This window comes from Schistocerca nitens, chromosome 3 (genome assembly GCF_023898315.1).
Source record: "Schistocerca nitens isolate TAMUIC-IGC-003100 chromosome 3, iqSchNite1.1, whole genome shotgun sequence".
Classification (NCBI taxonomy): Eukaryota; Metazoa; Arthropoda; class Insecta; order Orthoptera; family Acrididae; genus Schistocerca; species Schistocerca nitens.
Window position 1 is genome coordinate 139120387 of NC_064616.1, and position 14394 is coordinate 139134780.

General features: G+C 44.8%; 1 protein-coding gene across 1 annotated transcript in view; it reads left to right on the forward strand.

Moving 5' to 3' along the window:
* Positions 1-634: 634 nt before the first annotated feature.
* LOC126248081 (sodium channel protein Nach-like) overlaps positions 635-14394 on the forward strand; it is a 115544-nt gene continuing 101784 nt past the window's right edge. Inside the window, exons 1-2 of the mRNA XM_049948738.1 lie at positions 635-649; positions 7887-8057. Of these exons, the coding sequence (XP_049804695.1) occupies positions 7915-8057 (143 nt within the window). The 5' untranslated portion in view covers positions 635-649; positions 7887-7914. The remainder of the gene's footprint in view (positions 650-7886; positions 8058-14394) is intronic.

The window sequence follows — 14394 nt, forward strand, 5'->3', positions numbered from 1 at the left end:
TGTATAACTGTAAAGCCGAATTTCAGTACCGTCCGTTTACCTGTAAAGCGTAACAGAGATCAAACACTTCACTATGGAATCATAGTACGAGACTTTTAGAGGAACAAGTAACCTGAAAAAATGACTGCTTCGCCAAAAAATGGACTTTAAACTGTAATAAAGAGATGGAGAGTATGACCAATCTCCTAGCATGAAACTGCGCTATTCCTCAGATGTCGGAGTTAATTCACATGCTAAGGAAAAGGACGTGTCAGTGAATAAAACAATTTGTATCGAACGTAATTTAATTTTAATGCTAGATTTATAAGAACAACGGGCTCACGTCCTTTATTAGAAAAAAATTGGACTATATTACAAAAATCTTTAAAGGAGAAATATATAGTGCACTGCAGTCAGAGAATACATGTGTTTCGACAAACATTGGAAACGCATGTGCAAATGAGCAGTTTTTGAAGCACGCATGGCGTGTCGTCGTAAGGGACAAGCCTGCGCCTCCGGCCGGGCAGCACAATCATTATGTTTATGTTGCGTCACGGCAACTATCACGTAGCCATCGCAGGTATGGCCGCAGCACGCACACACGTGGCTACTCACCGCTCCGTTCGTGCTTAGTCGCGTGTTGTGTAGCCGGCAGCGATTGCGGCTTCTGGTAAGTTCCGTCTCGGCGCCGCTGCCGGAGCCCACTATTTCTAGATTAGTAAAATAAAAATTTTTGCAAACCTCGCCGTAAATCAGTCTAACACTCCTTACGAAGACAGTTTGAAATGTTTACAGAACGGACCATGCTCTCTGCAACGGGTTGTGCGCTCTTTCCAAACTTCCTGACAAATTAAAACTGTGTGCCACAACGGAATTGGAACACACAACCCTACCTTTCGCAGGTAATATCCTTGCCAGCTCAGCTATCAAAGTACGACTCACGATGTAACCTTACAGAGTAAAAGATTGGGGTCTACATCTACATCTACATCTACATTCATACTCCGCAAGCCACCCAACGGTGTGTGGCGGAGGGCACTTTACGTGCCACTGTCATTACCTCCCTTTCCTGTTCCAGTCGCGTATGGTTCGCGGGAAGAACGACTGTCTGAAAGCCTCCGTGCGCGCTCTAATCTCTCTAATTTTACATTCGTGATCTCCTCGGGAGGTATAAGTAGGGGGAAGCAATATACTCGATACCTCATCCAGAAACGCACCCTCTCGAAACCTGGCGAGCAAGCTACACCGCGATGCAGAGCGCCTCTCTTGCAGAGTCTGCCACTTGAGTTTATTAAACATCTCCGTAACGCTATCACGGTTACCAAATAACCCTGTGACGAAACGCGCCGCTCTTCTTTGGATCTTCTCTATCTCCTCCGTCAACCCGATCTGGTACGGATCCCACACTGATGAGCAATACTCAAGTATAGGTCGAACGAGTGTTTTGTAAGCCACCTCCTTTGTTGATGGACTACATTTTCTAAGCACTCTCCCAATGAATCTCAACCTGGTACCCGCCTTACCAACAATTAATTTTATATGATCATTCCACTTCAAATCGTTCCGCACGCATACTCCCAGATATTTTACAGAAGTAACTGCTACCAGTGTTTGTTCCGCTATCATATAATCATACAATAAAGGATCCTTCTTTCTATGTATTCGCAATACATTACATTTGTCTATGTTAAGGGACAGTTGCCACTCCCTGCACCAAGTGCCTATCCGCTGCAGATCTTCCTGCATTTCGCTACAATTTTCTAATGCTGCAACTTCTCTGTATACTACAGCATCATCCGCGAAAAGCCGCATGGAACTTCCGACACAATCTACTAGGTCATTTATATATATTGTGAAAAGCAATGGTCCCATAACACTCCCCTGTGGCACGCCAGAGGTTACCTTAACGTCTGTAGACGTCTCTCCATTGATAACAACATGCTGTGTTCTGTTTGCTAAAAAATCTTCAATCCAGCCACACAGCTGGTCTGATATTCCGTAGGCTCTTACTTTGTTTATCAGGCGACAGTTCGGAACTGTATCGAACGCCTTCCGGAAGTCAAGAAAAATAGCATCTACCTGGGAGCCTGTATCTAATATTTTCTGGGTCTCATGAACAAATAACGCGAGTTGGGTCTCACACGATCGCTGTTTCCGTAATCCATGTTGATTCCTACATAGTAGATTCTGGGTTTCCAAAAACGACATGATACTCGAGCAAAAAACATGTTCTAAAATTCTACAACAGATCGACGTCAGAGATATAGGTCTATAGTTTTGCGCATCTGCTCGACGACCCTTCTTGAAGACTGGGACTACCTGTGCTCTTTTCCAATCATTTGGAACCCTCCGTTCCTCTAGAGACTTGCGGTACACGGCTGTTAGAAGGGGGGCAAGTTCTTTCGCGTACTCTGTGTAGAATCGAATTGGTATCCAGTCAGGTCCAGTGGACTTTCCTCTGTTGAGTGATTCCAGTTGCTTTTCTATTCCTTGGACACTTATTTCGATGTCAGCCATTTTTTCGTTTGTGCGAGGATTTAGAGAAGGAACTGCAGTGCGGTCTTCCTCTGTGAAACAGCTTTGGAAAAAGGTGTTTAGTATTTCAGCTTTACGCGTGTCATCCTCTGTTTCAATGCCATAATCATCCCGGAATGTCTGGATATGCTGTTTCGAGCCACTTACTGATTTAACGTAAGACCAGAACTTCCTAGGATTTTCTGTCAAGTCTGTACATAGAATTTTACTTTCGAATTCACTGAACGCTTCTCGCATAGCCCTCCTTACGCTAACTTTGACATCGCTTAGCTTCTGTTTGTCTGAGAGGTTTTGGCTGCGTTTAAACTTGGAGTGAAGCTCTCTTTGCTTTCGCAGTAGTTTCCTAACTTTGTTGTTGTACCACGGTGGGTTTTTCCCGTCCCTCACAGTTTTACTCGGCACGTACCTGTCTAAAACGCATTTTACGATTGCCTTGAACTTTTTCCATAAACACTCAACATTGTCAGTGTCGGAACAGAAATTTTCGTTTTGATCTGTTAGGTGGTCTGAAATCTGCCTTCTATTACTCTTGCTAAACAGATAAACCTTCCTCCCTTTTTTTATATAAACAATCCCCTAGGTGTATGAATGCAGAGTCTCGAAGCGATAATATTGAATAAAATTTTCTCGGGTTTCCAAACGCGTCAATTGCTTAAAACTACACAAGCTTTCGGCCAAGCACTCCTTGGCCATTGTCAAGTGGTATGACTGCCAGTGGGCTGTTGGTGTGCCCTTATATACACTAGCTGCCGGCTGTGACGTCACTGGTGCCCCTGACATTGCCATACACGGGCATGTTTTGAGTCGGCGTTCGATGTGCCCTCTTCAACCTCGCGATCGCTGGATCCCATGCAGCGCTGAGCTGCAAGCCACCGTCTCTATTCAGGGTGTTTGCGGTAATTTTTATTTCAATAGCTTCTTTTATTAAACTGTCCCAGAAGCTGTTAGTGCGAGCCACGACAGAGGTATAGTCAAATTTTATGCGGTGACCGTTTTCTAACGCATACTCAGCTAACGCAGATTTCTCTGGATAGCGTAGGCGATAATACCTCTCATGTTCTTTCCTGCGTTGTTCCACAGTGCGCACTGTTTCTCCGATGTACTTCTGGTCACACTCACAAGGTATTTCGTAGACTCCAGGTGTTCTGAGACCTACTGTGTCTTTAACTGGTCTCAGTAATTGACGGATTTTCGTTGGAGGCCTGAAGATTGATTTGATCTTATGTCTTTTCAACAGGAGGCTTATGTTGCCCGACACAGAGCCACAGAATGGCAGAAAAGCAAGTTTCTTTTCCTGCTCTTCGTCGGTGGTCCTATTCTGATGTTTCCCAGAAATCACTTCTTTCACTTGATGGGCGCTGTAGCCGTTATTCCTGAAATCCTTGCGTAGGTGGCTCAGTTCATGGGGCAGGTTATCGTCGTCTGATATTACTCTTGCACGATGCACCAATGTTTGTAATACTGTGCGCTTCTGTGCTGGATGATGATGGCTGGTGGCATGCGGGTACAGGTCTGTGTGGGTGGGTTTTCTGTAGACGCTGTGGCCAAGGCATTGCCCTTGTCAGCAGGAAGTACCACAATGCTTTCATCATTACGTAGTGCTCGAAGGCCGTTGCGCTCAGCCCTGGTCATGTTGGATGCTGGTAACTTCGCCTTTGTCAGTATACGGCTGGTTTCTCGCCGTATTTCGTCCGCTGTTTCATGTGGGAGCTTGTGGACTGCCTGTTCAACACCGCTTATTATTTCACAGACAGGAATGTCCCCCGGTGAACGTGCGAAATTAAGTCCTTTCTTAAGTGCCGACATTGCACCCGCGTCTATATCTCTCGCCGTCAAGTTGATGACGGTGCGTTCTGGAGATCTGTGGTCCGCACCATGTTGTTGTTGCGAAAGGCGGCCGAACTTCCCTTTCTGCTTCCCTGAAGTTCGTTTCCGTGCTGACGTCTGTTGAGAAACCGTAGCAGCGTCGACTCATTCCCAGTCCAAAGCTGTGAGTGTTCTTGATAACTGCAGGTGCAAGGCCATAAGAGCACGTCCATTTGCATCCAGCTGTTGCCTTGTGTTGTGAGTCCTTTCTCGTAATAATGCAAAGCTGGCATTTCCCGCAAAAGGCAATGTACCTAGTTCGAGTCCCACACCGGAACACAGTTTTAATCTGTCGACAAGTTTCGGTCTGAAGTGTTCTTCGAGGAACAATGCAGAAAACATTGTCTTCTGAGAAGCGATTTCACCTGTTAGAAAAGCCTCAATATCACAACGTTTGACAATTCCCAGAGACCAGATGAACACCTAGTCAGTTTCGAAGGTCAGCTGAAACGAGGGAAACGATGTGGTTCTCATACAGTAGAAGATCCAATGGGCATCGCGCCCCTTTGACCGTGGTACAGATTCTTCATTTGTGTGGCCATATTGTTGTTAGCTGCTTCATAATTATTGGAGATATTTTAAATCCGTTTCTGCAACTACAAAAAAATGTGTACGTTTGTCACCAAATGCGTTTCGATTTATTAAAGTAAAACCTCGTCAATTGCGGTATTTTATGCCTGGTTGTCGTTCGCTTCGGGAAACGCCGTCTGTTCGCACGTTTTTAAGGTATTCCTTCGTTTAGCACTGTTAATTCTAGCCTAACGCGAGACTGTTTTGCAGTGATACGTATTTCTTGGCTGAAATGCAACATAAAACAGCAGTGCTACTCATGGTTCGAATCTTTCAAAGATGTAAAAGCGATCGGAGATACAAACACTGAGTCTGCGATACAATTGATCAGATAGTAAACACTGCATTATTAGGACATAATCTCCCTTTCTAGCACAACCGTACCACAGGTAAAATAACAATATTCAGCTCCATTCCAAAATGGTTCAAATGGCTCTGAGCACTATGGGGCTTAACTTCTGAGGTCATCAGTCCCCTAGAACTTAGAACTACTTAAACCTAACTAACCTAAGGACATCACACACATCCATGCCCGAGGCAGGATTCGAACCTCCGACCGTAGCGGTCGCGTGGTTCCACTGTAGCGCCTAGAACCTCTCGGCCAGCTCTATTCCCATTAGGTATTTTATGACGGGCGTTCAATAAGTAAAGTAATAATTCTTTTCCTGAAAACAGGTTGGCTCTGCTCAGGATTCCAGTACATCATACGTGTTTACTCTTTTTGCTACAAAACCCTATTTTTCAACATAATCTCCGTTCCTTACGCCACCTTACTGGGAGGGCCTGTATGACCGCATGATACCACTCTGCTGGTCGACGTCAGATCCAATGCTTTGCTCCATCAATAACGTCCCCATCATCCACGTAGTGTTTCCCATGGAGTGAATCCTTCATTGGGCCAAACAGATGGAAGTCGAAATGTGCTACACCCGGGCTGTAGGGTGGATGAGCGACAACAGTCCAGTGAAGTTTTGTGAGCTCCTCACGAATGCGTAGACTTAGGTGAAGCCTTGAGTTGTCATGGAGAAGGAAAGGTTTATTTGCAATTTTGTGGCGACGAACATATTCAATCCTTTCTTCACTTTAGCACAGTACACTCCAGAGTTCATCATTCCATCATGAGGGAGGACATCAAACAGAATAACACCTTCAGAGTCCCAGAAGACTGTCACCGTGACTTCACCGGATGAGGGTGCGGCTTTGAACTTTTTCTTCAGCAAGCAATTCCGCACGGTTGATCCAGCGCTGCTCTTTATGATCTTCTGTTAGGCGGCGTAGAACCCGGGAAGCACACACTTTGGATATCCCAACTGGTGGATGAGTGTGTCAGCTCTACTAACAGATATGTTCAGTTGTGCAGCGAAGTGTCTGATTGTGATCAGTCAGTCACCTCGAGTGAGAGTGTCCGCACGTTTCAGTACTGCAGGAGTCACAACTGTGTGCGACCGACCGCCACGGGGGAGATCAGACAGGTTTGTGCGACTTTTTTTGCTATGATGACAGATGCTTCCCCCAACGACTGACTAACCCTGCTTTCGTTCATTGCCATGTCTTCGTAGACAAGCTCCAATCACCGAGCGAGGTGGCGCAGTGGTTAGCACACTGAACTCGCATTCTGGAGGACGACGGTTCAATCCCGCGTCCGTCCATCCTGAATTAGGTTTTCCGTGATTTCCCTAAATCGCTCCAAGAAAATGCCGGGATGGTTCCTTTGAAAGTGCACGGCCGACTTCCTTCCCTAATCCTATGATACCGATGACCTCGGTGTTTGGTCTCCTCCCACAAAACAACTTAACAACCCAAGCTCCAATGAATATCTTCGATGCGGTGGTTTTCCGCCAAAAGAAACTCAATGACACCTCTCTGCCTGGAACACGCTTCCGTTACTGACGCCATTCTGAAGGCTACGTATAGCGCCGCCACCTACTGGAACTTCATGAAACTATAGGAGGTGAAGCGGGAATATTGTACGATGGTTGGTTGGTTTTGGGGGAAGGAGACCAGACAGCGAGGTCATCGGTCTCATCGGATTAGGGAATGACGGGGAAGGAAGTCGGCCGTGCCCTTTGAAAGGAACCATCCCGGCATTTGCCTGGAGCGATTTAGGGAAATCACGGAAAACCTAAATCAGGATGGCCGGACGCGGGATTGAACCGTCGTCCTCCCGAATGCGAGTCCAGTGTCTAACCACTGCGCCACCTCGCTCGGTATATTGTACGATGTCCCACAATAAATTCCGCAGGAACACGACACGCAAACACGTGCAATACTAATACACACAATAATATTTACTCGCTTCATAGACAGACGGAGACTCGATTCTCCTCCCAAACGGTAACTGACGGCTGTATTGACGAGGAGGTCATCCTGACACAGAATAAAAACAAAAGTAGCTTAGAAGTATTGAGCCAATGCCTATGATTATGGACTCTGCCACGGGGAGGACAAATACTAATGAAAAAGAAGGAAATTACAACTTATTACAAAATTTTACACAGCGAGCAAAAAAAAAAAAAAAAAGTTGCTACATCTCTTCTGTGTAGACGCAAAGAATCAATGCACACAAGAAAACGTACACGCGCTTCACATTGTGAAAACCAAAAGAGAACTTAAGAACGTTCGGTACTCGGTGTGTAAGTAAAAGTGTTCAGAATATCTTCCGTCGGATCCAGTGATGTTATAAAGTTCCCAGCTGACTTACAAACAGCATTCAAATAGCCATGAAATCTGCAGTGGACACAATTAGAAATAAGAAAACTGAGGTTGCCAGATGTGTCACTACACTGGCTAAAGAAGTGAACTGAGCAACAAGTCACTCTCCTCAGATTCCAACTCTTAGCTCCATAATTTTTCGTTTTAAAGTAGTTTAATATGTGACTGCAGCATCTGTTCAGTATGTCAACACAAAACACTGAAATTGTAAGTGTCGTTTGTAGGTGCGGAGACGACACTCAGCATTTCATAATGGAAATAGCTACAAAGCCAAGAAGAAGTACCTACGATCTTCTCAAGACGAGCTGGACGTACCAAACACGACAGTTCTTCGATAAAAGCACTCTTCATGGGGTACGTTACATTAACGAAGAAGGACGACCTTTCTGTGAAAGGTAAGTACCTCACCCAATTTTCGCACCTTCGCCTTTTCTACATGTCTATAAGCATTGTATGCATGCTTTATCTATGTAAAATCGCTTCAGAAGTCATGTGACTGACTCTAACTTACTACACTAGCTCTTTTTCTCGAAAATGGTAGTCTTTTTCTTTTCCAGGTAAAATGTGTTTAAAGCAAACCATTATAGACGGAAAGAATTTTGACTCTGCAGTTCAGTGTGCAGTGATATGAAACTTCCCAGCAGATTAAAACTGTGTGCCAGACAGAGTCTCGAACCTGGAAAATAGTCCCCAGACTGTGGCTAAGCCTTGTCTCCGTAATATCCTTTCTTCCAGAAGTGATGGTTCAGCAAGTTTCGTAGGAAAACTTCTGTGAATTTTGGACGACAGGATACGAGGTGATAGCAGAAGTAAAACTGTGAGAAGGGGCTGTGAGTCATGTTCGGGTAGCTGAGTTGGTATATCACTTGCTCGCGAAAGGCAAAGGTCCTGGGTTCGAATCATGGTCCGACACACAGTTTTAATCTTCCAGGACGTTTCATTATCACGGACTTATCGGTGAACCTCCAATAGGATTTTTTCTGTAAACTGGGGGGGCAGGACGTCAGCTTCTGAATTTTAGAAAAGAAAATTGCAGTAAATTACTAAGGTTGAATACTTCTGTAAAACTAAAAATTTTTTGCCTAGACCTTTTTTGATATTTGGCTCGATTCGATCATACAATCAAAACAATACTGAAACTTTGAATGAACGTAAGGAGCGAAACAGAAGTGTTGTTGGATAATGGACGTGCTTAAAAATTTCCTGTTTTCTGTTGAGGAAAGGACTTCCTATTTCAAATAAATGCTTTGACTTTTGCTGTCTACGCGGTTCAAATTAGTATCGAATACTAAAGATTTTCTGTAGGGAGCACATTGTGCTCATGTGGGAGCGATCTAGATGCTTGTAAAACAATAAACTGGTAGCCAAGATCGCAGGAATTCTTTTTATTCCATGATTACCGGTTTCGGCGAAACTAAAGCCGCCATCATCGGATCTTAGGGCACATATAGGTTACAACATCAAGTCAAACAATGGTGATATTAATAGCTGTCTATAACACGCAGGCCTTACAAAGTAGCACATACGCGTCCAAGAGAGATGAGATTATGAATGTTAAGTGTCTCCATCACATACAACCGGACGAAGTAGTAGTACTTAGCTTGCGCTTCTACGTGATGGAGACACTTAACATTCATAATCTCATCTCTCTTGGACGCCTATGTGCTACTTACGACAATTTTGTAAGGCCTGCGTTTTATAGGCAACTATTAATATCACCATTATTTGCCTTGATTTTGTAACCTATATGTGTCCTAAGATCCGATGATGGCGGCTTTAGTTTTGCCGAAACCGGTAATCATGGAATAAAAAGAATTCCTGCGATCTTGGCTACCAGTTTATTGTTTTCTAAAGATTTTCTATCCCCAGTAAATTTTGGTCACTTGTAAGATGCATCCTGAAGTAAATTTAAACTCAATCTTTCCAGTTTTTTGCCTCCAAAATATAACCAGTCCAAGGAAAAGTCACTGAAGTGGTTTGGTTCTTCTCACTTTCCTACAGCTAGCTGACCCGCATGCTTTCAAGTCGTCTCCTTCCACTCTTTCGCGAAATGCTTTGATTCTTCTCATTTTTTGACAACTAACTGACACGGATGCTTTCAAGTTGTTTCCTTCCACTGTTGCATACAGAGACCCTTTTCACCTCAATTTCGTCCCCATTCCATTAATTTATCTTGGATTCCAAGATCCCAGATAAAAACTTTTACCACATGATTTCTTCGCAGTTGTTACTGAAAACTTGTAGGGCTGGCTAAACTCTTCCTCTGCTCGGCATAATCTTCCCTGACAAATGACTCGCATTCGGGAGGACGACGGTTCAATCCCGTCTCCCGCCATCCTGATTTAGGTTTTCCGTGATTTCCCTAAATCGTTTCAGGCAAATGCCGGGATGGTTCCTTTGAAAGGGCACGGCCGATTTCCTTCCCAATCCTTCCCTAACCCGAGCTTGCGCTCCGTCTCTAATGACCTCGTTGTCGACGGGACGTTAAACACTAACCACCACCACCACCACCTGACAAATGTTGGAGCCCACTAGCCGCAAACCCCAAGTTTTGGGGTTCTTTCGCTGTGACTGAAAACTTTTCTCGACCCTGAGCTAAACCCACTTAGCTGTGTGTGTGTGTGTATGTGTGTGTTCCCTAAATCCTTGGACTTGTTTATCTACTACACAATGCCGGTCTGAACACCACCGTGCACATGGGCTCAACTAATCTCTCGATCCACGACGGCATGCAAACCCACACATTCTCTTTCAAACTCACCTGCGAAGAAACCACGCCACTCTTCGCTGCCTCTATACTGACTATTCGCTCACAAATACACGAAGGCACTATTTTCTTTAGTTCTCTCATCATCTCCTCGAATGAGACATTACAACTAATGTACGCAGTTGTTGGCCGCTTTATAATAATTTTATGCCGGCCGGAGTGGCCGTGCGGTTCTAGGCGCTACAGTCTGGAACCGGGAGACCGCTACGGTCGCAGGTTCGAATCCTGCCTCGGGCATGGATGTGTGTGATGTCCTTAGGTTAGTTAGGTTTAATTAGTACTAGGTTCTAGGCGACTGATGACCTCAGAAGTTAAGTCGCATAGTGCTCAGAGCCATTTGAACCAACCAGAATTTTATGGAGACAGATATTAGTAAACAGATTTTGCGAATGTGCTTCTTACTGGAAGCGAATATATGCTAGCTTGATCTTTAAGTATTGTCGAAAATGAGCATTGGACCATGACTATATATCAAACACACAGAAGTTACTACAGGCGTGAATATGGACGACAACATTTGGAGCGACAGTACAATTACCAGACCGAAATGGCAGTCCGTAAATAAGTTCACAACAATTCGCCAGTAGCACGGCCACAATCAATACAAATAAGATCAAAGAACATGAACCAGGTAGCGCAAAGTTTGTTGTCAGTAAAGTAGAACGGAGGTTAACTTCAGTGAGCGGCGTGAATAGCAATGAGTACCGAGTGAATTGCTCGGAGGCTATTTGATCTTAAGGTAGTAGAAGTCCCACTGGGCATAACGCATCTCTGATTCACTTATAAACTGTGTGCTAATGTTATAAGACTGTATTGTTTTAAATGCGTGTATCAGTCCCTAAAGTGTATTGCCAGGCTTATCTTGGATCTTTTGTGAACAGAATTTGGTGATTCTTGGCATAATGAGTTTGTAAGGTTGTGGAAAGAATAATTTGTTTTAGCATGAAATTTGATGCGTTTCTGTAGGCGCAACGGTAGTTATCCGGTTGTCTAAACCTTGATTGATGTGTGCGTCTGAAGTATTGCAGTCAGCATTGATGATTTACTCGGAAAGCTTTGTTTTGGAAAGTCTGTAGACTATTCCATGACAGACAGGAGTCATTGACTGAACGCATCATGAAACACAATATTGTCAGTTTTGCTTCGTTTGATAGTTCATCACTTTTAAAGATCGGGTAAAACAGTAAAATGTGCCAGAACCTTTGTTGACCATACTGGTTATGTGCGATTACCAAGTCAATGTCGTACCGTTATGAGCGTAAGGTATTTGGCTGTTTCATACAAAATCAATTCTTTGCCTTCAGTAGTGAGTTGGCCGTTTCGATGCTTGAGATTGGTAGTGAACAGAAAGTCGTGATTTTATCCAGCAGTCTCTGGAGGTGCCTAACATAATTTAGGTTGCGACAGAACTTAAGTGTCGCCATACCAGCGGCTTACAGGGCAGTTCCCTCTGCTGGCAGCTTGGATATGCCTCTGATGCAGATAGAGTACAGCACGGGTCCAGAACCAAACCTTACGGCAAATGGTTCAAATGGCTCTGAGCACTATGGGACTTAACGTCTGAGGTCATCAGTCCCCTAGAACTTAGAACTACTTAAACCTAACCAACCTAAGGACATCACACACATCCATGCCCGAGGCAGGATTCGAACCCGAAACCGTAGCGGTCGCGCGGTTCCAGACTGAAGCGCCTAGAACCGCTCGGCCACTACGGCCGGAAAACCTTACGGCACCCTAGACATAATCGGTTTTAGTTGCTGCAATGTCTGCAAGAAGTGCTCAGGCCGCGGTGGCGGCTTTTAATCGCAGTATGGCATCACAGGGTACGAAAACCGTACGTGTGATGCGTCGTAACCCGCCGTGGCCAGCGATGCGCTGCCTTTTGGCAGAGGACATTTCTACCTCTGGCCAGATATCAATATCCCTACTCGACGCTATGCATTAGTACTTTCATTTCACATATTTATGAGAGCTGTGCTCGAATATTCTAATTTTGTAGTTCAACTTCCTGCTGCGATAAACCTACTTCAGTTGTGTGTATTGACAACGTTGTCTTTGACAGCAGTCGCAGTACTTGATTTACCCGAAGGACCTAATTGTTTTACCTGATGCCACTTATAGAGATTCTTTCACGTGCCTATTTAGTTATACCTGGTAGCGAAATATGCGTAGAGACTTGGTTAGCTGTGTGTGGATGAGGTGGGGGTTGGCAGCTGTCAGTAAACAGTGAGAAGCTCCACTGACAACGACTGTCTGCTTTCAGGCTGGTGCTGCCACAAGCTATAGCTGCTCTTGGGTCTCTGTGGCGACGTCTGGGATCTCTGATGACTTTGCTCCTTCCAGGGCGCTTGATTTTACAGGTTAGTCTTCACCCAAAGGTGAATGATGAACAGTGATGGGATCGAGGATCTCTGGGCATACGGCAAATGTGGACACAAACCTCAAGGCTGCCTCCGTACACTATAATAGCGGGTATGTGGTATTGACTGATGCCGATAAGTTGTCTGTATCACCAGCAGTCATTTCCTCTTTAGGAACTGGGGCTAATCTTCTTCTTTCTGCAAGAGAGCGGGACTGTACTTTGTAGGGACTTCCAATGTTTAGAAGAACTAACAGCCATTCAGGGAAATATCAGACAGATCGGTAAAGAAGACCACATGTTTGCTGGAGGGTCTCGTGCAAAATATGAAGGAGACTGCCAGCGACTACTGAAGGCCAGCTGCAAATCACCAAGCGATGGGGCGCAGTGATGGGCAGCGAACTCTTGTTCGGGGTAACCAGATCCCAGTCTAGCCATCCAGTTTTAGGTTTCCCGTGGTTTCCCTAAAATCTTAAATGCAAATGCCGGGATAGTTCCTGTGACAAGAACATGGCCGATTTCCTGAACCATCCTTCTCCTACGGCAAGGCTTAACAACTGGCTGGTTTTGAGCGCGAGTACTCGCGTCTGCTCAGGCACGTGCTCGCGAGCAGGTGCAAGGTCGCGGAGTAGGGAGGGAGGGGAGGGAGGGGAAATGCGCGCGCACGTTTGAATGTGATCTCGCATTCTTAGCAGATTTAACTAGCCATCTGAATGCTTTGAACATTTTGCTACAAGGTAAAGATCTGATAATTACTCATTTCATAGATCGAATACGAGCTTTTAAAATGAAATTGACACTTTGGGTGAGTCAGCTGGAAACAGGAAACCTAGCTCATTTTCCTAAATTATCATCCATGCAAGATGTTCACAAAGACTGTGAACGTTATTCACATAGTTTAGTTGATCAGCGCTTTCAAAATCTGACAGCACTAGACAGTGATTTTGATCTGTTCTCTCCATATTCAGCGAATATTTAAGAGATTCGTCCTGAGCTGCAGCAAGAAATTATTGACCTGCAGTGTGACAGAGAATACAGAGACAAATTTCAGAACAAGAAAAACATTTTGGAATTCTACAGACACTTCCCTCAGGATAGATTTCCTCGTTTGCACAAACTGGCGGCTACAATAATATCAATGTTCGGTTCCACGTATGTTTGTGAACAACTGTTCTCTGCAATGAAATGTAACAAGACGCCCCTGAGAAACGCATTGTCTGATCGAAATTTAAACTGCACGCTGCGCCTAAAATGCACAAGAACTATTACTCCGAACATAGACGCAATTGTAAAGGGCAAAAAGTACAAGATAACCGAGAATCCCACACTTCAGTGACACCTTTTACTGTGTAACAGTTCACACATTAATGCGAATGTAGAGGCATACACTAAGCTAATAAAATTATGTGGCACGTGTACATTTTCCTTTATTTGTTTCATTTGTCGCAGTAATAATTTGTGAGTGATATCCCTGCAGGTGGCCGCGGATTTACATTGACTGGCGGCAGCTGTTGTGTGCCCCACGTGACTTTCCCCACTCTCCGCTCTGGTCCGGTAGTGGGGGTAGCGTGCTCGCGCTGCTCCGTGCTCGCGCCTTGCTGCTCAC